Source organism: Mytilus californianus, unplaced genomic scaffold (genome assembly GCF_021869535.1).
Source record: "Mytilus californianus isolate M0D057914Y unplaced genomic scaffold, xbMytCali1.0.p SCAF_4, whole genome shotgun sequence".
NCBI lineage: Eukaryota > Metazoa > Mollusca > Bivalvia > Mytilida > Mytilidae > Mytilus > Mytilus californianus.
Genome location: NW_026262690.1, coordinates 103,525,894 through 103,551,828, shown reverse-complemented (window position 1 = coordinate 103,551,828; position 25,935 = coordinate 103,525,894). Strand labels below are relative to the sequence as shown.

The 25,935-nt window shown below is 31.8% G+C and overlaps 1 protein-coding gene across 3 annotated transcripts; it reads right to left on the bottom strand.

The window, feature by feature from the left end:
• Positions 1-30: 30 nt before the first annotated feature.
• On the bottom strand, positions 31-25,301 carry LOC127738941 (carbohydrate sulfotransferase 8-like). Of its 3 annotated transcripts, none has more exons than XM_052250444.1 (4): positions 25,200-25,301; positions 8,853-8,952; positions 6,862-6,915; positions 31-1,259 (listed from the first exon to the last, which is right to left on the bottom strand). In XM_052250444.1, the coding sequence occupies exons 2-4, from the start codon at positions 8,941-8,943 to the stop codon at positions 172-174; spliced, it is 1,233 nt and encodes a 410-aa protein (XP_052106404.1). In that variant the 5' UTR covers positions 8,944-8,952; positions 25,200-25,301; the 3' UTR covers positions 31-171. The 3 variants fall into 3 exon arrangements, with proteins under 3 accessions (XP_052106404.1, XP_052106403.1, XP_052106402.1); XM_052250443.1 differs by lacking the exon at positions 25,200-25,301 and adding an exon at positions 23,155-23,277; XM_052250442.1 differs by lacking the exon at positions 25,200-25,301 and adding an exon at positions 16,892-16,981.
• Positions 25,302-25,935: the final 634 nt, after the last annotated feature.

Below are 25,935 nucleotides of genomic sequence, written 5' to 3'. Positions count from 1 at the left end.
AGAAAACTATAACACGAATAAAGGTTCAAATTTTACGATTCATTTAGTTCATTAATTTTATTTGCAAATAAAATTCCTGAACAAGATGGTGTTATATGGTTTTTATCATTCGAATATCTTTACATGAACAGTATATCAACTATCACAGTCTTCTCTTGGACGAATGTTATTTTAAACAATAAATATTTCTTTTGCTGTGTTCCTTTTTGCTTTAAACAAATTTTTAGGGAAAGATTCATAGTTGAATATTTGAAAATCCTCTTTGTACACTTTTTGTAGCTTCATCATTTTATCTAAAGGAACGCTTAAGTATGCCTCTTTAAAAAACGTTGCCTTTTGATCCTTCAACTCTTCATTTAAAGAGTCATCGCGTGCTTTCAAAATAGTATTCAGTAATTTTGAAAGTGTAATAGTCTGTGATTCTTTTGAAGAGAAAGGCATTTGCACTGATTTTGAAATGATTCCTCTTATTTGTAAAACCCGCCAAACACGTTTTAATCCAGTTTGACGGTCTATGCATTTATCTGAATCTTGTCGAAATGAAATATAGGCGTGTGCAATATCATAAATAGAGTCTGCTGTGTATTCTTTCCTAAAATTTTCCGAAAAGTATGGATATGATTCCGCACCTAATTCTTTTAGTATATTGGAAACATCATTTTCAAAATTTTCCATCTTGCCAATGATATCATAAGGAATAATACATGGCCGGCAAACATCATTGATTGGTATAGTATGGAAATCTCTTGCGGTGGATGGAGTGAAAATAATATAATCAACTAACTCGTTGAATGTGACATCATGACCACATGATGCGTTTCCTCGGCTTCGTTTGGTAATACGCACACCGAGACTATTCCAATAATATGGATTAGGAGAAAAGAGTTTATCTACATAGAACGAAAATATTCTTGAATACGGATTTCTACTGAACATAAAATTTTTAGTATCATTTACCCTTTTATATATCTTTCGAATAGGGAACCTATTAAAATTATCTCTTAATTTTACACTGCCATCATTAGGTTTGAACACATAAGGTGGTTTCCATAGATCTCTTTCTAAACACACCAATAGTCTTGTCCAAAACGTCGATGCACATTTTGTTACTCTACAGAATGTAACGTTGTACTTTTTAAGTGGAAGCAGACTATTTGTGAATATCCTATTTGGTATCTTCCCATCATATCTATATTTTATTTTTGAACACCGTTCTGTTACTCCTTTTAGACCAAATCTTCCTTTTTGTTTTGACATAGCTGTAATAGAAACGGGAGAAGATTATATTTTGCAATTTCAAACGAAACCAAATTAAAGAGTACATAAGGGGAAGACCATTTGATTTTCTAGGGGTGGGGCTGGACAAGAGGATTTTGATAATGAATAACTGGTCCTGGTACGAACTGAAAATTGATTGCACAGAAGTTTAGGAAAATTTCTACGTTTAATAAACATTAAGTCCGATAGTAATTGTAACGTTGATTCCTTTACAGCAGTGTACTATATCCTTTTGCAGTAAATTATTTAGTACTGTAAAAATTCAACGACAGCATTTCCGAAAGGTTTTTTTTTGTGGCAGAATCAAAATACAAGTCAGGAAAAGCTATACACTAGAACAATACATATATCGGAATTAGTACACATCGAAATGTACGCTTTTTCTAAAAAAAAAGTTCATTAGAAGATGCTAAGACCTAGTTGATATTCCGTATCAACTTCACAAATAATACATGATGGTCTTGAAGTATAGATTTTAGGTACTTCTACCATTTTCTGGCTACCATCAATAAACAGATTATTTTGCCACTTTTGGATGCGCATATAAATGTTTTATATTAAGAATATATTAAAAAATATTGTGCTATACATTCTATATACAGTAACAGTGAGGTTAAAAACATCCTGGACGGTGGTCTAAATCATCTCATGTAGGTGAGTCTTGAAACATTCAAGACTACCTACACTGGTACTGACGTTGTTTATCATCTTAATTACGTTTTATTAGGTCTTTCCACTTTTCCGTGGAAAGACCTATTGCTTTTGTTCTGATTATTATTATTATTATTTTTTTTTTCTTCCGCCTAATTTTTTTCTTGCGTAGTATTGTTGTTTCATAAGATGTCGTTTAGATATTTGGTATATGATATCGAAAAGTTTATACGCTTTTGAAACTGACAACCGCTTAACCGAATACTTTACGTTGTAAGAGTTATCTCCCCAAACACTGTTTTTCTTGTGGCCACTACTCCTTCGCAACCGTAAAAGATTACGACAAATTTATTTCACCAAATTGCTCGCTATATCTTCAGGATGTTGAGTTTGGTTTTCACCGAAGCGTTCCGGAGACTCCATATGAGAGTTATTTCCCCTTTTGCATTTGATATAAGTGATATGCATTTCTAACTGGTAAACCATAAGTGATAGAGACCTAGGGTCTTTTGATTTGAGGTCCTTGGTCCAAAAAAAAGAAAATTTGGTCAAGGTCAAAGGTCAAGGTCATATTCTAAATTTTGATTTTGGCTTGTTTTCATTTCTTTTCAAAAACAGTATAAGTTATCGACAACATATTATTACTAAATTGTAAGTTGCGACATGTCGTAACACATACATTTTGGTTTAAAGGGAGCGCTAACATTAAATTAGAGTTTTCTTCCCTCTTGTATTTAAAAATACTTGTATGGTGATATAACTCATTTACCATATATAACTAAGACCTAGGGTCTTTTGATTTGAGGTCTTTGGTTTATGACCTTGAAATTAAGCTCAAGGTCATAGGTAAATTTGACGTTCTAGATTTTGACCTTTGCTTTTACCTCATATGTATACATGATAAATCCATGGGACTTTTTGCATTAGGTTGCAAGCCATTTGTCCTTGAAAAATCCAACCGAAAGTGACCTTGTATAAACCGGAAGTAGCTATTTTTTCTACTTATTTAATATAAAAGTATATAGAACCATATATTTTTGGAATCAGTGTCAAGTAAACATTCAAATTATACCGGAAGTAACATTTTTCAAACCGGAAGTAACAAATTATCTCCCTTATTTAAAAAAAAATATATAGAAACCATATATTTTTGGAATCAGCGTACAATAAGCTATCATTTGACGCTGGAAATGACATTTTAAACCAAATTTTAATATTTTAATATCAAAATAGATCTTTATGGGTGGAAAGACCTTCAATTGTTCTCTGAACAATTGGTTTTTAATAGTTTTCTTTGATTTGTCTTTGTAAATTATTAACCTTTACTGTTAGTTCATTTTTGGTAATATCCTTTTGGCGTGGCTCGATACTTATACATCCCGCCATTGTGTTATTGTGCTATGTTTATTTTTTGTATTCTTGTCTTTTATTTTTGCTTATGTGCTTTGTCTATAAACCTTTTTGTTTTTCTTTGTTGACATATTTGTTAGTTTTCATAGTGATTAAGATTATAACACAATGTTGACTGCTGTGTCCCTATTTTTTACATTTTTTTCTTATTATGTCTGTTTGTTTTGTTCACACATTGTTGTCAATATAATGAGTTTTATGCTACTGTCATGCAAGTTAGAGGTTTAGCTAGCTATAAATCCAGGTTTAATCCACCATTTTCTACATACGGAAATGCATGTACCAAGTCAGGAATATGACAGTTGTTTTCCATTCGTTGATGTGTTCGAGCTTTTGATTTTGCCATTTGATAAGGGACTTTTCGTTTTGAATTTTCCATGGAGTTCGGTATATTTGTTATCTTACTTTTTACATAATTAGGAGCAATCTTAACTGTTTTGTGCTACACCAAGTTTTTATACGAAACGCAAAATGTGTTTAACTGAGATAGTAACGGGCGTGTAATGAATTGCAAATATACTTAGGAGATAACAGTATTGTATTTGTTAATTTGCAGGCATCAGTTGACGACTTGATGATCGGAAATTAAGTTTACTAACAACCCGTAAGCGGAATAGGTCGTGAAACTGATATTTGCGACCATCAAATGAACACTTGATACCTGAAAACCTTCAAATACAATACTGTAATCCCTATTCAAATGCAATTTAAAGATCTTACGGCTAAATCATACATTTTAAAATCTCATGACGTCACGTATGCGCGCACAATTACAGACAACAAGTCTCTCAATTGATGCAACGATAATTATGGCGTTTTCCGATCAAAATAAGCAATCTGCTTCATTAAAATGGTATACATACATAAAGAAATATGGTATTGTTTTTAATGAGTATTAATCATAACTTTGCTTTTGCCGGTGTTTAGGGATTGAAATGTGCATTATATCTTAACCGTGACATTTTTTCTTATTTATGTCATAAATTTGAGTAGGAAATTCCATACAAATTGATTCTTCAAGTAGAACAATTTTACAACTTTTATTTAATAAAGGATAGATGAGTGGGATGAACCTTCAATGTATCTTGACAAATAGACCTATGTGAAAGGAGATAAGTAGTCAATGAAACATATTTAATATGTAAATACTATAAAAATAAGGAGATGTGGTATGATTGCAAATGAGACAACTATCCACCAAAGTTCAAATGAAGAGGATGTAAGCAATTATAGGCAACCGTACGGCCTTCAACAATGAGAAAACTCCATACCGTATGGTCGGCTGTAAAAGGCCCCGACATGAAAAATATGAAACAATTCAATTGAGAAAACTAACGGCATAATTTATAACGAAGCAATTTACGAAAAACAAATATGACAGACATGAAACAACGACAACCACTGAACTACGGGCTCCTGACTTGGGACAGGCACATAACGAATGTGGCGGGGTTAAACATGCTTGTGAGCGCTCAACCCTCCCCTTAACCTGGGACAGTGGTGTAACAGTACAACATAAGAACAAACTATAAAAATCAGTTGAAAAAAAGGCTTAACTCATCAGATGGATACAAATAGAAATACATAACATAACACAGAGTGGACGTGGACGGGTATACATCCCAAAAACAAAACGACACTAAGTACAGATATGAGAGTACTCGCAGTTACTGACAGCTAGTTCAAAGCCAATAACAACTAATGAAAAAAATCATGTATCTAAGACTAAAATATCAATCAGTACACATCCAACATCCAATGGATTTAGTGTAAAGACGTCATTAACAGTCAGAGAAAAACATGACTTTGTGCAATGCCAAACTATAGGTATCGACAGATTGTAGTACCTCGAAAGTGTTATATTTGTAATATATAATATGTGTAATATTTAGTATGGTTTTAATTTACTGATAACTAAATCAATATTTATACCAATAAAAACAAATTCAAAGAATTAATTACAGTGTTGAATAGCTAACCTTTTAGAATAATTTTATTTAAAGGATTGATAAGTTTACCCGTATCGTATCTAAATTTCCGGGCTCAGTTTACAACATCACCGTAAAATTCCGTTTGAAATAAGTTTTCTGCAGGTACAGACAAAATCTTTGTATCTATGAAAGAATTTAGTAAAGGTTTTAAGTAATTTGTGGTAACGAAATCCCTGACTTAATAATTTACTGGTAATACATAGATTACGCTCATTAAAATCCAAAACGTCACTACAGACGTTTGTTTGACGATCTTTAAAACGTAAGTCGTTGCAAGATCTTTTTTTATTCGACTAAAGATGGATCTACAGAAAAGTGGTGATGTGATAATTTTACCTTTAACCGTATTTATCTATAATTAACTAAAAATGGTTGTAATAATATTCCATATACTAATTTCTCCAAAAATTTGATTGTCATAATATCCCATATACTCATTTCTTCCATAACTGATTGTATTAAAATTACAAATACTCTTTCTTCCAATACTGATTGTAATAATATTCCATATACTCATTTCTTCTAAATTGATAATAATAATATTCCATATACTCATTTCTCTCAAAACTGATTGTAATAATATTCCATATACTCATTTCTCTCAAAACTGATTGTAATAATATTTCATATACTTATTTCTTCCATAACTGATTGAACTAATATCCCATATACTCATTTCTGCCATAACTGATTGATTTAACACTATTTCTTTCAAATTTAATTGAATGCACGTGGAAACTGGATCCGTCTTCTTCATAATTACTAAAGTAATTATCCACCTAGAATCTATAGACATTGAAAATATTTTCTCTGTGTTGGAAGCCCGGATGTGACTTTAAAATAGACAACCGCAATAAAAGTTTCATTTCTTTGCTTTTGTCACGTAAGTGAAGGGATTTCATTAATCACTACTTTTCCATTACACAACATGTATAATATATGAATAGAATAGAGAATAGAAACGGGGAATGTGTCAAAGAGACAACAACCCGACCAAAGAGCAGAAAACAGACAAAGGCCACCAATGGGTTTTCAACGCAGCGAGAAAATCCCGCACTTTAGCTTGCCCATAGACAACAATGCAGTGTGTAAAGTTATTGTTAATCGTAGCTGCAATATTGTATTTAACTTCTATACTGTATCGGTGCTTTGCTTTTGAGCCAATTGGCATTTCATTTGCGCCAAAATAAAACTTTCATTTGCGCCACAAACCATATTTCATTTGCGCCAAAAACAAATTCACTTTCATTTGCACCACAAACCATATTTCATTTGCGCCAAAATAATTCATGCCATTTGCGCCAATAATACAGGTAAATAGTAGATCTATATTGAAAAGAGACTTTCAAATATAATATGGTCTCTTTTCATATTCCAAAATTAGTATGTAAAGCAACGTACACTATGACACAAGTTAATAAAAATGGTATCATGGCGAGACAAGAATAGAAAAATAAAAAAAAAACAATAAATGGGTTAGAGCGCGCAATTGTTTTGTTCATATAATCAGTGTGTTTCTGACTTTGTATACCATATCTACTTTCTTTAGACTGCCTCTGAGTTGTAAACAGTGCTGTTTTTGGTCCTGAAATTAAACAACAAGAACACAAATAGGTATCTAGAATACATGTAATTAGGAGGTATGCGGATTGAAATGGATGTTCATAAACATAATTCGATTGAGAACATAGAGTAAAAATAGAAAACTGGTAAATATAACAAACGCTTTATATGTTTCAAATATATCATGAGCACATATGTAAAACTTTTATATGTAAACACACCAACCATTATTAAAAGTATTTTTTCTTAAACGTGTTTTTTTTAATTATAAAATAATGTGTACATAAACCAGTAAAAATAATCTCAAAAGATCACTCATTTGTATTATCGCGTCAACCAAACATTTTTTTCTCTGGTTCGTGCGATTCAAAATGTTTATCATATGTAGACGACAATGATGATATGACTATTTTACTTCCGATTTTCCATCAAGGAGCATTTCTTGCATAAGTACTATTTACAACAGCTATACTAACTATTGCGCTAAGCTATGGCTTCTTTCGTGAACATACTATTAATTGACGGGTCGAAAGCATACTACCATCAACAATCGTACTGACCCGTTTTGTCGAAATGATTAATTTAAAATATATGCCAAAATAAGGGACTTTAGGTTGTTACGGACCCTTGTCACAAAAATGATATAATAAAAAGGAGCATTGGCTGTCAAATTCATTTTCAACAATTTGACTCAAATTATCATATTTGATTCATACCATGATAAAACATATATCCAAATTAAAAAAAATTCAAAAGATATAATAAAAATACATATATAATGTATCAGCATTGCTTGCATATTTTAGACTAGACGCCATCTAATTAACAGTCGAGATTACCTCAATATATACCAATGTCATATAACCTGATAAAAGCATAAATATAAATATATGTACGTGCAATTATATAGTGACGTTTTTTCTGGGTCTGTTTGATTTCTTGTCATAAATTAAATACAAGATGGTCTTGAGTTATAAATTCTAGGTGCTGAAATTATGTATCTTTTCATTTGACTTTTAGTTTCCTCGTTATTTGTCTTCTTGTTATAACTTTTTTTTTGGTCGTATGACTTTTGACGTTACTCGATATTTTTGCATCCTGCCATCGGGTTTTTGGCTTTTTAACTTTGGGCACTCCTGGTGCAGGTGAGTTTTGAGGTGCGATTCGGAAATAAAGGGTTTTTACAGTGTTGTTTCTTTTTTGTTAACCCTCGTATTTATATTAACTCATTTTTTACTTCATCGAGAAAGTGTACAGTAAGTACTATCAACGACAAAAAAGTTTTTGTTTAATATGGCAGTTGTTTTTCACTTGTTCCGTGGGATTGATAACGTTTGATTTTATCAGTTTTATGGACTTCTCCTTTTTGAATTTGCCTTGGAGTTCGGTATTATTGTTATCCTTTTTTAAAACCATATGTAAATCATCGTCTTACTTGTTTAAGAATGTTTTGTTGTTTTGTTTTTTTTTTTCTGGTGGTCCGAATCAGTCAACGAATTGGGGTTTTCAGACGCATCCCTTGTTTCACAAACTGAAACTGCTGCGCCCATGCACAACCCATCACCAGATAAGCGTCACATTGAAGGTCGCATGAATACGGATTCAAATGAGGTTGAATTATTGACTTGCAAGGTACAATACATCAGCGATGTCTTGAGCTTGTTTGGACAAAATTGAACCAAACTAATTGCTGATAGCAAAATATTATTTCAAAATTCGTCTTTCATAAATCTTTGAAACAAAATAACGATAGTAGGGTCCTTATATGAAAACTGTTATGTATATTCAAGTAAAGTGCTCAAAAATGGCTACAAAAAAGAGGACAAACATTTGATTTAAGTTTACGCGACTTATAATTTTATCGCAAAACCCCCCAAAATACGAGAAAGTGAATATTGAATATCTTCATGGTTAAAAATAAAAGATAAAAATAGGCAAAAGTTAAGTATTGTTATTTACCTTGAATCTGCATATTCAGATAAATAACGAGAACTGCATATGTTGCAAAACCACAAACCATGACTCTGCTGTATCCCCGTGCAGCACTCATCTAGCTAACCTGTATTTGTTAAAGAAAATTTGTAAATTAATTAACAGATTGCATCTATGTCATCCTCTCTCCCTTTCTGCGTGTGAAGACGTTTTCCATTCTTTATAAAATTCCAATCAACTGTCATGCACTTATTCTTGCAGTTTTCTTGTTATTTATTATTTATAGCTGCAAACGTTTTGTATTCGTTAATTTTTTTAAAGTTAAATAACTTTAAATTGTTCCTTTTTTTCCTTCACTGGATAATATCTTGTTAATATGCTCTTACAAAGTTGCAATGCAGGGAAAGGGATTGTTACAGTTTTGTTTTCAGCCTCTAGAACCCTAACTAACATATTCATATATTTTTTGGTTGCAATCGTTTTGTATTGGTTTAATTTTTTAAGTTATATTATGTTTGAATTGTTCTTTTTTTTTCCTTCGTCAGATAATATCTCTAAAAATGCCTTTACAAAGTTCCAATGCAGGGGAAGGTATTGTACAGTCGTGTAGTAAAGCCTCTAGAATCTTAACCTATTCATATTTAATTTTGTTGTATGTTTACATTTTCATCTTTAGGCCACACCAATTTGATTTGTAGTTCTTCGGACAAAAGCTCCAAAAAATATGGGGCGAGCGAGCGAAATTTTTTTTATTGTATTTTTTTCTGGAAAATGAGTTTTTATGAGGCGGGTGCTCTACAAGTGAAGCGAGCGGTATAATTTTTTTTTTAAATTGTGCGATTTAGAATTTATGTACATGTTAAAACTGGGTTACTTCATAGAAAAAGGAGAAGAAACATGCTCTAATGCATATAACTTGATGGATTGGCGCATGAACCATACCCAACTTTCTTGTCTCGCTGGGGTTTAGTTAATTTATAATTATTTTCGTCAAATAATCTTTGTCTGCGTGAATTTTCATTAAAATTCATACATGTGTATATATTAAGGAAGCATAGCAGATGCAGTTTAACAAGAGGAATTATGCACAGGCACTTGTCTCAGAAAAAAAATTTCCTATATACCTTAATATAACACGTTATTAAGGTATATAGGGGAAAAAAATTCTGAAACAAGTGCCTGTGGAATTATGTTAGGTAAATGACATATGTTGAATAAAATTTAAATATGTGTACATGTATGTACCAAAACAAATGCCCCTGCAAAATATTAAATATTTTTTGATATAGTTGTTTTCATTATATCTATATATGGTAATGATTGTTTATTGGCTGCTTGATGTCCACTTTGAACTATTTATCCATACAAAGAATCAACATAATGAGTGAGGTGAATATTTCAACATCATGAGTAAGATATTTATATTGCTATGCATGTAGATCTCAATGTATTAAAATATTCCCTTAAAATAATTGACACAACATTCACATGCATTATTCTGACAGCAAAATACTCTTTCCTTTTGCTCCTAAAAGCTGCAATGCATTTTAAACTCTTTAGCTTGACTAGAAGTGGTTGAACCAATTACACATCTCTAATTGTTATGAGCATGCCAATCACAATACCACCACTTTGGTCTCGAACGTTGGAACTCTTAAATTTTCCCTTACAAAAGATTTCTGCTTGTATGCCAATAGACTAACAAGGGGATATGGACTTTCATCAAAATAAGATAAATCTGTGATTTTTTTTAAAATTCAAGGGAATTTAATATTAATTTCATCCAAGATAGATAGGTCTATAAAACAACAAACATTGTAGATAAATTTGTACAAAACAGCAGCCGGTGTTTCAAAATTCCACATAGCAAATCTGAACAATATAAACCGTCATTCTTTGTAAAAACATTTTTTTTATTGGAATAGACTACCAAACAATCTCGTGTGTACCAATACAATTGAGAGCTTTAAAACTTCGGTTGCTCTCACATCGTTGGACTAATTTTCCAGCGCCTTTCTTCCGTTGGCGTTGCCATTGATGCCTATCCTGGCCCTGCAACGTACTTATTCAGATTCAGGTCTATGTCTGTTGAAACAATAATCCGGGATGACGATGGTTCTAACGAACATTGATGTGATCGTGGTCATCTAAAGACAGATTTTTAATATTTGTCTCCTAGAACAGGTCTTCATAGATAAAACGAGATGCATTTCGGATAACTGTGTGTTCAGTAACTACTTGTCCACGACAATGAGCTGACACAACTACATGTTGGCATCCCGATTTTTAACCTTTTATTTAAAATTCGATTTATCACACGTGCGTTTGAATCGAACTGAGCAATATATGCACAAGAAAAACGTCTATGTGAAAAAAAAATTTCAAGGAGAAACAAAATTTGGAGCGGCATGCGGCCCAAAAATTTGCGGAAGCGGTAATTTTTTTCATTTATTGAAAAGTCAATTTCTCCAAAACAGGAGCGGGAAAATCCAAAGAACTATTAATCAAATTGGTGTGGCCTTATCTGTGCTAACTTTTTTTTTGCCTTTCGATACTGTTGTATTCATTTTGCAGCAGATTGATATCCATTTTATACAACTAACGATCTTTAGATATATGTGACCCGCCATGACATTTCCAGGCTTATGAGTTAGAACGTCATTGTTAGAAAAACGCCGTTTAAACATGATAAATATCGAGGTTCAATTGAATAAGTATTTGTGAAGAAGAGATACACATTTTACCTTGGCTTCTTTTTTATTGGCACTGAACTATTCATCATATATAAGTTCTGAAGAAGTTTAACGTTATCGTTTGAAGTGAAAAATATTTGAATCTACATTTTAAATTGATACAAAAAAGTCAAAATTCTCTGCTCTATAGATTTTTATAAATGGAGTGTAAAATATACCCATAATAAATGCACCGTATAAAATGCATATATGAGAACAACTACTTATAAACTGTCACGCGTCGCATACTATGTATAGAGACATGCATCATAAGTCTAAGTAAAAAGACAAATTAAAAAAAAAGGAATTCTAAAAGCTTTCTTTGACAAATTTTATATTAACTTCATTTCAACAAGTTTAAATCATATTTTCTAAAATAGAGCTAAGTAGTAAATTTAATTCGTTTGAAATTTTTATTCAAATACGATGTTGGAGATTACTAAGCGCCAATAAAATACAATAATTTTGTATTTTATAAATTAGTGCCTTCGATAATAAAAGTCGTCATCGAATAGTCTCATCATCATGCCGGTATTCAAAAAGACTCGTTTCATTGTTATTACAACAAATAGGTCATAATAACATGACAGAGTTTTTTGTTTCAGTATGTTCTAGATAAATATACAAAAAGAAAATTTTAGACAAGCCACGTTGAAAGTTGCTAGTCACATATAGTTAACGGCGTCTTTTCTCACAATGACGTCTACCTCCATAAGCCTGGAAATGTCGTGGCGGGTCACACATTTCTTTCTATAACAAAAGGACATTTACAAAACATACTTTACTTCAATTTATCGTCCCACTTTTCCATATACCTTGTACAACTATTGATTGCCGAACGTTAACTAAAAAAATCTTCATTATTCACATAGAAATGCTAATTTATTCAGTATTTCTATGGGTGTATCAAATTGCTTTTTCAGTACGCTATGAAGGTCTTGAAGGTTCCCAGGTTTAATCCACTTATAAAACCTTTCGCAACAGAACATACGTTTGCAGGAATAATGATTTTCAATAGCAAAATTAAAAGACAACAAAGTAAAATAAATAGAGGATATCATATGGCTTTTCATTATCTTACCTCCTATACATTTCTAGGAATATCATTGGTTACTGAAAGCGACGGCGTGGAGACCGATTATATTTAATATTGGTCAGCGGGCGTGTTTTATTTTAATACACGGTTTCAAACTCCGAAACAGCGGTGGCGTTGATTTGCTAAAAGTTAAATCAACGTAGCGTAGCACAAACTCCGAAACAGTGGTGTCATAATGTAAATAAAGGGAAGTATGACGATTACGCTGTATGGAGTTTGAGCGTAGCAAGGAGGACGTTACCACTGTTTCGGAGTTTGACACCGTTTGTAACGGTGTTCAAACGGTGTTACGTCCAATTATGAAAACAACATGACGTTGAAGAAAAATCTGAAACGTTTCGCACAGAAAACAGATGAAGACATTGATGATAAAAGACTGAAAATAAATGTAGAAAGCACATTAAAAGCTAACACTTTGTTATTGTTGGCATTTTTTTTTTCTATATAGACCAATGAAAGTAGGTTCTTAATATTGAAGACTTGGTCACTTCAATAGGCCACTAGTCTAAATGACACATGTCAAGATAATCGGTAAGATAACGTCGTTACACAGAGTGTTAGTGACCTAATACGATATATACAGGGTCAGTAAATTTCATATGGGGTGAGAGCGAATCAGTAAGTTTCATATGGCTCTCACTCATATGAAATTTACTGACCCCATATATATCGTATTAGGTCGCTTAAACCCCATATGAAACTTTCTGACCACGTATATATCGTATTAGGTCACTAGTACACTGTGTAACTAATAATATCACACCCGTGTCAACACTAGACCTTAATATAATCCCAAGAGCTCTGCTCGAGAGATGATATTGGTTGAGTATTGATACGGAGCGTAATATTGAAAAAGCCATATCTTAAATACTGTATCATATATACCTCAAGTATATGTATTTCACGTGAAATGACGTCATCCAGATTAGGGGTTTGATAAAGCCTTTGCGCGATATCATCATGGATGGCTAATACAGAACGATTGTCAATGCTTGTATTAGTAAATCAGTTTACAGAGTGAACTTTAGACTCGCAGTGTCATAGTTATTATATAATCTACACGTATTTATCTTTATTGGCCCTTTATTTGAATTTGTTTGGGAAATTACAGAAATAAGAAAGTCACTACCATATCCGTTACAGTTTAAATACTTCGTCCTCAACATACATGAAATATTTGTTACTGGATGTTAAGCAACCAACAATCAATCATCAATGAATAATTTTAACTACTAAACTTCATTATTTCTGTATTAGAGAATTTATAAGAAGTAGTGGATTCGTAAACGTTAATCAACGAGCGACTTTAGTAATATTAACCCATTTCTAGTAAAACGACTGTCTGGTTTACGTTTTTAGTATAAATCAACGGAATTTCATAAAGATAATTTCATACTTTGCCTTTTTTATTCTATAATAGTTGGAAATGATTATATCCACACGGTTCTCATCTATATTCAGACATTCGACAAGTTAACATAAGTTTAATATAACTTAAATGGGTTGTTAGCTCCCCTTTTAACTCCAAATTACATAGTGGTTAATAAATATTTCATTTAATAATTAATCATTCCAAATTCTTTAAATTGAATAGATTTTGGTATTTATAATTTATTTAAAGAGACAAATATTAATATACAGAATTTATTTATCTTGTTTGGAAAAGTTTAAAAATTTTAATAACTAAAATTTAGAACCTTTTAAATCTATATATATATAGTATTTAGCACAATGTGTGCAAGACCTTCGTGGGTAGTCAAGGTCATTAAAAAACCCTCGTCGTTATTAAGTTGTCTGAACGCTGGCTACCCCTTCACCGTGCTAATCCAATTCTATAAGGTTAGCGCAACTACAACAAACCTATACCGTTTCATGTTTCTCCATTTCATGTTGATATCCAAAAAAGTATGTGCTAAAGGTTTTATTTGATATATACATTTTGTTTAAACTGTTCCCGTTTCATTAAGTTTATATCGTTTTAGCGTTATTACCTTTGGCATCCATCGTCAATCAGTCAATAAGCTAGTATTATCTGTGGTACGCATTCCCGAATCCCCAGCAGAATTGCTCCTGCTACAGATGTATAAAAATGTTGATTTTATACATTTCCAGTCAAGCTGTTCATAGCCGTGATCGTTTAGTCCTTGGCAACGACTTTCGTAAAGGGGATATAATAGTACGGAGGTCAAACCTTGTACCCGGAAAGAGATTTTTATATCGTAAATTTTTTCTCGACCAAAATATTGTTTTAATCTAAGAGGTATTAACATGTATTTCATGTTCATATAATAGCGATATTTTTGGTCTGTGTTTTTTTTTTCTGTCAAAGAAGTAGTTTTACGGTCGTGGCTTTTATATCGCACTTTATTCAAATTAGAGTCCGTTCAATGTTGACGTGATTTATATTTGGACCATTTATAATCAAACAAAGAAAAATTGATTGATAGCATGATAATATTATCAAACTTAAACCATAGGTAAGCATTTTCTATGATGAAAAAGAAAATTGAAAGTCCTTGTAAGTTCAAAGTGACAAGTGTAATGGGCATATGGATGTTTATTTTATCAAAGAATTGTACTGATATATACAATTCCTTGATTTTATAGTGGCTACAGCTATTGTGTAATAGCCACAATCGTATAAAGGTTCAGTTCATTATTACGATGTTAAAAATCGACCAATGTCCAAACCTGACATTCGGAATGAACTCTTTTTTATGATTGTAAAGAAAATGTTTTATTTATTTTTTCTCTTGTATCGGTGTCGTTTTATATATTGATATAGCTATATAATTATACTCCAGAACGTTCAAATGTCAAACATAATCTTTCTTTAAAATATAACATCCAAAAATAAAACAAATCAAAATAATTTGGAAAGAACATGAACAAAAACCAAAACATAAAATATATTTTCGAACCCTTCATATGAAACTCGTTTTTGAGAGGATAAAAGATCGTAAGTTAAAAGTTATAATATAAGTTATCTTAAGTTAACACAGTGGTCAGTGGATTCTTAAAAAATAATCTACAGATAGAATAATAGACTGACGTCAGAGAAATGGGTTAGGTTGATAGAATATGCTAAATCTTGTCTTATAGCGATTTCACTGACAGCAGTATATGTAAACTCAAAACAAACTCTAGCAATGTTATGAAGGAAAGGCTGAAATTATCACTTTGTACATTTTTGGTCGCCATCATTAATATTTCGGCTCAACAAATGGCCTTCTTCAATGTCAATGTTTCTTTCAATACTACATCTTGAGTTATTTGTGTGTTAAATGAGGTAGTAGGGAGTTCATGTTAATTTATATAAATGAAAACTGATGGACACAATCTACACACGGAAACTGCTGTTTCTTCCTGTTGATGCCATTTGTTTTAATTCCAATTTGTTCTTTTATCCAGAATCCGATCCTCTCTCGTTCGGCATCATTGCAGTGAGTTTTTTGTTTAATCACAAGAATTTTTATGCGGTTAACGTCGATGCGATTTTGGTCCGACTATCTGAAGTGTTTTAAAAAAAACCTTACACCCCCCCCCCCCCCCATTTTCCACAAAAAATGGATTGGATATTGGCATTGTCTTATATACGATCATTAATAAAATGTTATTGTATTTTTATAAGACATACTTTATAACATAATCTAGGACTAATAAATTTATCTATTAGTCCAAGCATACAGTAATGCATGTATATATTTCCTGTTTCAATTACCATGTATGAGGCTATGAATGGGTCACCATTTATTAGGATACAGGGGTTTACAGATAAGAGAATAAGGGACAAAAAAGTTAGATTAGAGGCGGGACCAAAAATATAGAACAGAATAAAGAGGTGATGAAATATAAAGAATAGAGTGATTGATTGTCGGTTGCCTAACGTCCAGTGGCAAATATTTCATGCATGTTTAGGACGAATATAATAGAGATCAATTGACAGAAGAATTAAGAATAGAGTGAAATGGTAAAAAAAATAAAAGATATAGAACTATAGAAACCATAATCTGACAACCACCATCATTACCACCCACACTCGAATATAAACATCTCTAAACAAATATTTAATTTTGGTTTCATGGTGCCCCTGGTGATGAACAGAAAAAAAGCAATATATATCTTCGTGCTAGAAAAAAATCTAAATCAATCTGGAATAATCATAAAATAGATAGTAAAATAGTACACACACTAATATGTTATATATAATAAAATATTAATATACTGTTAAATACTACATCGAAATTGACCTACTAAATAACAGGTACGTTAATTAATTATTCTAAAATTCCCAAGCATATATTAGGCTTAAGATATACATCGTTGAATGATTTTCTAAACATGTACAGTAATATGATATTTTTAACTCTCAACAGATAATTATCATTGATTTTACAAATGACAGAATAAAAATCAATAGTATCTCCGCATTTACAACCCATAATTAAAGCTGTGCACATTTTGTTATGCATATTCGCGTTAAATCTGTTTCGTGTCAGAAAATAGGATTTTGAGGATGTATATTCACATATAAGAGAGAAAAAATTCTTCTCGAAAAACCTTCTGTTAGTGACATTATTCTGTTAAGAATGTTCGCTACTCTGTTTCAAAATAACAAGCTTTTTAAAAGACTGTTATAAATTGATAGTATATAAATAAAGGAACTAAAAAAGCAGAAAAAAATGAAGGGTCCGTGTGCTTGTTTTCGAGATATAAGCCATTGAAAATTTGGCTGCAAATAATTCTCTCTAGACTTTTCATATATTTGACACTGACACCCTTTTTCTTTCAAACAATGTGAAAAAAATAACAAGGATTTTATAGGATTTTCAAATATTGCTTTTCAAACTATGTAATAAAATTATGAAAAGAAAAGAAGGAGTTAGCGGGGAAATTTCTTTCAATGGCACTACATTGATAAAACCAGAAGATACCGAATATCTGGCAAAAATTCAAAAACAAGAGGAGCGAACATTTTTAATATAAATTATATTGTCTGTGATATTTGTTACAGTTTGTGTATTGAATGTTGCTCACTATTACAGTTTTAACGCAAGTTATATTGTTTGGGAAATTATGAGAACCCGGGGTAAAAAAAAACTACCAACCAACGAAGAATTCGACAGAGGATATAATAGAAAATTAGTATGATATTTTAACCAAAAAAATCGGACGTTTCAGTTCCAAAAATAATACATCTTTTAGCAGGTCATTGAAAAAGAAAGATAGTTTGTCTAAAAATCATTAGAGAAACACACTTCACCACTGAATCTAGTGCAATACGTCAGTTCTCCACTCTCGACGGTAAAAGAGTAAATACCTGAAACCATCGACAAGCCTCGCATTTTAAATTTTGAAAAACTCACAACCTCAGTGTGGACAGGCTAGCAATACAGTTAGATGAACTACGTAAATCAATAGGCCACCGACGTCTCTAGAAGGAATTTGACGGTGAGGGTGATATAATTCCATGAATTTAACACCAAAAAAAAAGTCTTCGATGTGAATTTTAACCTTTTATGACTTCCCTTTCTTCTTGCTTAATGTTCACTCCCTTTTTGGGATGCTTTCAAATTTGATAGTTTTTAAGATAAAAAAAAACTGTCTATAGAATTCATATTTTTTTCCAAAATTCTTCTTTAATCTTTAATTATCAACAGAGATTCAATGAATCGAAGCTTGTGGTTTCAGTTACCACAATTACATAATTTATTATTTAATTTGATTCAAATACGGTTTCAGATCTGAAAAACGAAAAGCATTTTCAATCATTGCCCCTATCCCAATTTAAGAAAGTCGAGTTGCGAGTTACAAAAGTCGAGTTGCGAGTTACAAAAGTCTATTCGCGCGTTATAAAAGTTGAGTTACGAGTTACAAAAGTCAAGTTGCGGGTTAAGAAAGTCGAGCTGTGAGTCACAAAAGTCGAGTTGCGAGTTACAAAAGTCGAGTTGCGAGTAACAAAAGAGATGAATCTGCTGATTTTCTTTCGGAATAACGAAATAAGCAAATATCACGTCAAAGGATTACTTATTTATTTGTAATGTAGCAAAAGCGTTTGCAAAGATTTGAAAATAATGAAGTTCGAGAACACCTATTGAAGCGATCTGGCGATAAAGATCTTCGAGAAAGGATCAGCTTCAAATGAAGAATCATTGCACATGCATGTGTATAATAATGATGATATTTTACAGTCTGGAGCTGGCATGTCAGTTAACTGCTAGTAGTCTGTTGTTATTTATGTATTATTGTCATTTTGTTTATTTTCTTTGGTTACATCTTCTGACATCAGACTCGGACTTCTCTTGAACTGAATTTTAATGTGCGTATTGTTATGCGTTTACTTTTCTACATTGGCTAGAGGTATAGGGGGAGGGTTGAGATCTCATAAACATGTTTAACCCCGCCGCATTTTTGCGCTTGTCCCAAGTCAGGAGCCTCTAGCCTTTGTTAGTCTTGTATTATGTTTAATTTAGTTTCTTGTGTACAATTTGGAGTTTAGTATGGCGTTCATTATCACTGAACTAGTATATATATTTGTTTAGGGGCCAGCTGAAGGACGCCTCCGGGTGCGGGAATTTCTCGCTGCATTGAAGACCTGTTGGTGGCCTTCTGCTGTTGTCTGTTCTGTGGTCGGGTTGTTGTCTCTTTGACACATTCCCCATTTCCGTTCTCAATTTTATCTAAATTGTACCAGCCTTAAAAACTCACAGAACTTATTTTAGAATTAAATTTGAAAGCTTATTTGATTTCAGTTATGTCACAGTGATTTACTAAAGACTACAAAGGTGGGAACCAAAATGCCAACACAATTGATGCCATCAAATCAACATTTTGTGTACAAAGTCTTCTATTACCATCATTTCTGAAACTATAAAATCTTCGGTCTGCTAGTTACAGAAGAGAAAAAAACAATATCAAAATTCTTTCCGGAAAAATGAAGCCATGTTTTTTAGTAGATCACAAAAAATCAGAAATTTTTAGATAAAAAAACTTTCATACATTATTCATGCCAAGTTTGGTTAATATCAGCCTGGGAAATTTCAAAGGAATTTTGGAACAGGCATTTTCCAGGGAAAAAATCTAATTGAACCCCTTAAAAAAGTCAATTTTAAATAGTCCTGAACATGGTGTATCTGTTCATTAAACTTGATTCCAGGCCAATTTACAGTGTACTACATGATTGTTTTAAATGAACAAATGCACTATCTTAATTTGTCACAAGTCGCAGTCTTAGTTTGAGGGCGATACTTTACAGGGGGGTGGGGGGGGGGGAATAATGACGTTGCTAACGTAAAATGTTATTTTTCGCGATGTCAAACTGTAACATATTGAAAAAAGATGCATTTTAGCTCGACAAGTCATGGGCATCTCATTTTTTAAAAGACATTTGGCTTGATCATTTATAAAGATTATTTGTACCATGTTTTATGAACAAATCAAATTAACAAAATAAAGTTAAATCAGGTAAACGTACAGCAAACAATTTCATGTTTTTTTCTAAAATTATGAAAATTTAATGAAAATTTCTAAAGAACTATTACACCAATTTATAGCATACTTATATAAAGAAGATATTCAAAATAATTTAACAAAAATCCGCGCGTGTTTATCTTTTGAAACAAAAAAGATAGGTATGTCTATCCAAAGAATAGAAATTTCGAAGAAACCAAAAATTTGAGTAAATGTCTAAAATTTCAACCCCATTTATCCCTAAAAGTAGCCCATAAATATATATTTTTTATTACATAATTGAATTGACGAGGTGAAAAATAGCTTGTTTGCAAATCTTCTTAAAAAATCACCGTGGGATCAAAACCTTAACCCTCTTACTGCAGGAGGGACATATGTGTCTTCCCCTTGCTTACTGCAAATATGTCCTCTGTGTAAAAAAATAGCTTATTTTTTTCCCTTATTTAACATTTCTAAAAAATACCCCTTCCTTCATTTATTGTATACATTTCATATATTTGAATCATTGTATGTGGTTATTATTTTTGTTATTTTTTCTTCTTCATTAAAACGTCATCATTACGTCATATATTATTTGTCGTCATTTGACGTCGTAATTGAGTTGTGAAGACAAGATAGCGCTTCCTTTTAGAATGAGCCATTAAATGCTTCTTATTGATAAGATAACACAGAATCATACAGAAAAGTTCAACACAAACAAATAATCATTGAGCTGTACAACCAAATATATTTGCTAATTGGTTTTAATTTTGTATCCAACTATATATTTCAAACAAATGTCCTAAACTCTCTTAGATTGGTAGGGACTCGGACATATACTAAGTGTTGAACTTGGTGATTGCAGTGTTTTTCTTACTAGTTTTGCAAACAAATGAATTACACAACGAAAAAGTCTGCGTTGGTATATAAATGAATAAATAAGTCTACAATTACTGACGTGTAGTATTTAATTGGCATAAAAAGCATTCTGTAATCTGAATATTTTTTATGTTTTGTTTCAGCTATTGTTAGCTTTAGTTTATGTGCAAAAATGGATAGATACTATGCGGTTATTCAAAAACCGTTAGTCACAGAAAAACAGACAAAACAATGAGAAAAGCCCATACCGTATAGTCAGCTTAAAGAATGCCCCGACATGAAAAATGTGAAACAAATTCTAACATGAAAACTAACGTCATAATTTATAACAATACAATTAATGAAAAACAAATATGACAGACATGTACCAACGAAAACCACTGAATTACAGGCTCCTGACTTGGGACAGGCACAACAGTGTGTGCTTTCTTTATTTTTCCGGTCTATTTTGTTGGCCAGTGTTCCCCAATGTATCTCACATTTCTGATAAGTTTAATTCCATTTTGAAGATGTTAGCTTTGAAATATTTGCCGCTGAAAACTAATTTAATCTATTTGGTGTTATAGTTTATTTTATCCTGACAATATTCAACCTTTTTAGAACATTTCATTCTTATTATCTCTATAATTTTTTAACGTGTGGCATGTCATGACTCGATGATACACCACAATGGAACTATAACTATAAGCGTATCACATTTTTTACACTGCAAATCTTCCTTCACATTTATCCAATGAAATTTTGAATATCATGCCGCTAATAATGAGTTTTCTTCGAACTTAACGTGTTATATATATTAAGTGTAAAACGCAAAGTTGGGAAAAACTAACAAAATCGGGAGATGTAAAGACATTTTCTAAAGATATGTCAATATAACATTGATGTACAAATATAAATGAACACATATGGTGTTATTTTGGAATTAGTTTGCGTGCGTTATAAACTTTTTATAACTGAGTTTATTGCCTACTGTTACCGGATATTTTTCCCATATACTATATAAATTCGTAAGAGCCCTCTAATATTTATTCTGTAAATATATTTACAATGATAGTTACAAATAGTATAAATATACTATTAAACAGGTTGGGAACAACCCCTCAAATGAGGGATAACCCCTAAATGTAATGACTATCCCTTTTATGAGGGGTAGAATTCAAGTGATAAAAATATATTTTTACAAAAACCACTTCTAATTACAAAAGGGCACATGTTTATATTATTTTCAGAAACTTAACCAAGAGAACAATATGTCTATCCGGTATTATCTTGACAAAACATGTCCATGAATTTTGTAATATTCATGGACTTCAATCTTCTTTATTTTTGAAAATAAGAAGACCCCACTTTTAGAAAAGTTGTTCCAAATATAATGAATTTTCCGCCTTTTCAGTTAAAAAAGCTGAGTTATTATTTTTTCCTTTCTACAACAGCAAAATAACCCCTTGTCCGAGGGACAGTCCATCATTTAAGGTTCATCATAACAAATGGACAAAAATGGCTGTATTTACACCTCAAAAACTACTCTGTGTACAGACTAACCTGTGCAGTTTTGAAAGTTTTAAGGCTTGGCATCCACTAGATATATAAAAGTTAAATGCATTTTGTGTTTTGGAAAGATAACATCTTTTCTGGATTTTGATGGGCATTTTTATTCGTTCCTGCTGTTGGTGTAAAAATAAACAAAGACCAAAATTACATTGATACTGTCCACTCAGTTACACCCTTTAACTCACCTATTGTTGTGTAGATATCTATTGTCCAGGCCAATCAAGGACTATCAATACAATGCAATACAGTTGTTACCTGAGAGGGAGCATCTTAAAGATTTACCCAACTTAGTTTATTTTTACACCTTCTGCAGGAACAGAAAAAAATGCCCATCAAAATCCAAAAAGGATTTTATCTTTCTGAAACACAAAATAAATTTAACTTTTATATATCTAGTGGATGCCAGGCCTTAAAAGTTTTCAAACTACACAGGTTAGTCTGTACACAGAGTAGTTTTTGAGGTGTAAATACAGCCATTTTTGTCCATTTGTTATGATGAACCTTAAGGGATATCCCTCTTTTGGGGGGTTGTTCCCAACCTGATAAACAAAAGTATTCAAAGAATATTATTATCGAAAATATTTGAACCGAAACTTAAAACAAAGAAATAGAAAAGACAAACCTATAAATATATAGCCAATGGCGCAATCCATCCACACGTTCCAACGCCTGAATACAGGAATACAGGTATAAAAAGATATTACAGGTAGGAAGGGATTTTATTGCGGTAACTAGAAAGCATGCTGGTAAAAAGGTGTGCTTGATTTGAATTTGTCATTCGTCAAGCGTTTGTGTGATATGATAATGAAGATAACATATGAAATATGATATGAATACATGTATAACATAGAAAAACATGAATAAAAATAATAAACACAAGAAATATTTCATGCGGTGACACTACCGTCGGTACAACCATGTCTACAAAGATAATGGAAAAAGACGACTACAGTGTTTCACTCGGGGGAGGGGGGGGGGGGGAGGATATTTCAGAGGACAGACATTTTTTTCATATGAATTTTCACTCGTCAGTATTATTTATTAACGTTTTGATTTTCTTAACATATTTAAAGTTATTATTTGGAAGAAGATCACTTGTATATATGTATCTATCATTTTTTTCAGACAAACGCATCAAGTATTGACCTCTCGAGATAATGCTGACATAAAAAAGCTAAAAGTTGCCTTGAAAGGCTATAGAATTGTACAACTGACCTTTTTTTAAGTCATTTTACAGTTTATATACAGTTTTATATCCATGGTTTCACTCCTGACTATACATGCTATTTAAATTTTCTTAAAAAAGCACAAACAAAAAATTTTTCATTATTGCATCCAATAAACCAACATCACTATTACAATGCCGCAAACAAATTTGTTATTAGACGATAGGCAATAAACACATTATAGTGCATGCTTTAGAAAGAAAGTTTATATATATACATTCTTTAAATCCGACAATTTTTTCAGTTCAGATTTTAAAATCGATAGTGATTCTTTTTTCGTATGGATAAATCTATTGTTTTTGCTTTGTATATGAGTGATACCTAACATCCACGCATTCCAACATCTATCTAAATCCCGAATGCAAACAAATCTTATTCGGAAGATTCCATATACATAGTGTTTAATTGTTATTATATTACAATATAATGATAAAAAAGATACTAGCATTACTAGACTTGTAATAGCTTACACCAATCCTACATAATTTAGTGTTTCGGCGGTTTTTGTATCATATACTCAAGATAAATGTATTACATTTATGAATGGGTTTAAGCATTGTAAGCCCGCCATCATCAGGGATTCAACTATAATATCATTTCAATTTTGTCGACGTTAATAAATCGGCTATATTTTTATGCTTTTTATAAGCTATTATTGGTTTGACAGAAAATATTTCTTTGCAAACCTGATCATGTTTGATGCATAGTTTTAATTTGTGAATGCACGGATTGAATTTCATTGCCAATACTAATTCCTGACTTAGGACAGGTGCAAACAAATGCAGCGGGTTTGTTTCGTGTGCTTAAAAACAGCTAGATTATCTGTATCAACTCAGACGAAGGTTTTTCATTTATAATTCAGGACAGAATATATATTTTCTGCAATGACATAACGTAGATTTGGATTTGACCCGAACGTGACATAGGTAAAATCTCTTTGTAATTATTGTGTTGTAATCTGGATCATGAATGCACAGCTAATGTGTGCATTATCTATACCTCAGATATACTGCACTGTTCAAAAGTGCTCTTGTCTTTAGGGGAAGTTAAGATTGAAAAGTTAAACTTTTTTCTGTTACTTTGCACTTTGAATTTAGCTACATCTCTCCTCAGTTCATCTAACCCTTTCAGTATGATCTTTAAAAATACATCAAATGAAACTAAAACTTCAGATGTGGTTTATACGTCAATAAGACAGCAATCAAACGACAAAAACAACCTATTAGTAAGGACATCTCGAGGGCAACATATAGTTTTCAACAAAAGAAAGTTGTTTACACCATCTGTCAAGTTCTAAATCGTCACGAATTTACATAAAAATTGTGAATAGATTTAACAGAACGGATAAAAATTCTGCCATTGAATCGCAATTCTCCAAATAATGAAACAATTTAGGAAGAAGCTGGATATTAAAAAAGTTAATAATTTAAAAGTTACCAACCTTTTGCTACAGAAAAGCGTATTTCCCCTTTCTTTACCCTACAATTGAACTTTCCTAGGAGCCGTAGATTGCGGAATATCGTCCGCATATTTAGAAACAGTTATTCTTATTCGTCGTTCGGGTCAAGTAGGGTCACCCGAGCAGATTAAATGACATATGCCGATTTGCTTGTTCAATAACTACTAGTATAACGATTATGATAAAAGTGACAAATTTAAACACATCAAAATAATACATTTACCAAAATGATAAACGCAACTTGTATTCGATAGTCATAATTAAAACAATATGTGTAATGATTATAATTAAAAAGATAAATTGACATATTTATACTTTAATGTAATGGGATAAAGTAGAAAGTTTGAGAGAGATTACAATGCCAACACATGTATTTATGAACTGGAAATACACGCACACATTAAATCTAAGAAAGACAATATACATTTTACAGAATCAAAATAAAAAGAAGTCTTATTTTTCCTAAAACTAATGCTTCAAAAGAATAAAATGATATGAAAGAATACACCATCTTTAGAATTTAATATAATAATACAATTGTGAAATAAGCCAATGCTATAATTATATGTTTTGTTAAGCTCTCACAAAAGGATATATTTATTTTGACATTATCTGCAGCGACAAGAGGAAGAAAGTTTAAACAAATATATTATTCAATGTATTGTTCGTTCTGCAACCCAAATCTTACTTAAACTATTATATCAAAATGATATTAAAT

Bases quoted from the DNA above. Each gene is read 5' to 3' on its own strand.
- LOC127738941 (XM_052250444.1), bottom strand. From the start codon at position 8,943: ATGAGTGCTGCACGGGGATACAGCAGAGTCATGGTTTGTGGTTTTGCA. The intron at 6,916-8,852 runs GTAAATAACAAT...GTTTAATTTCAG, and splicing joins TCTGAATATGCAGATTCAAG to GACCAAAAACAGCACTGTTT. The intron at 1,260-6,861 runs GTATACAAAGTC...TTTCTATTACAG, and splicing joins GTCTAAAGAAAGTAGATATG to CTATGTCAAAACAAAAAGGA.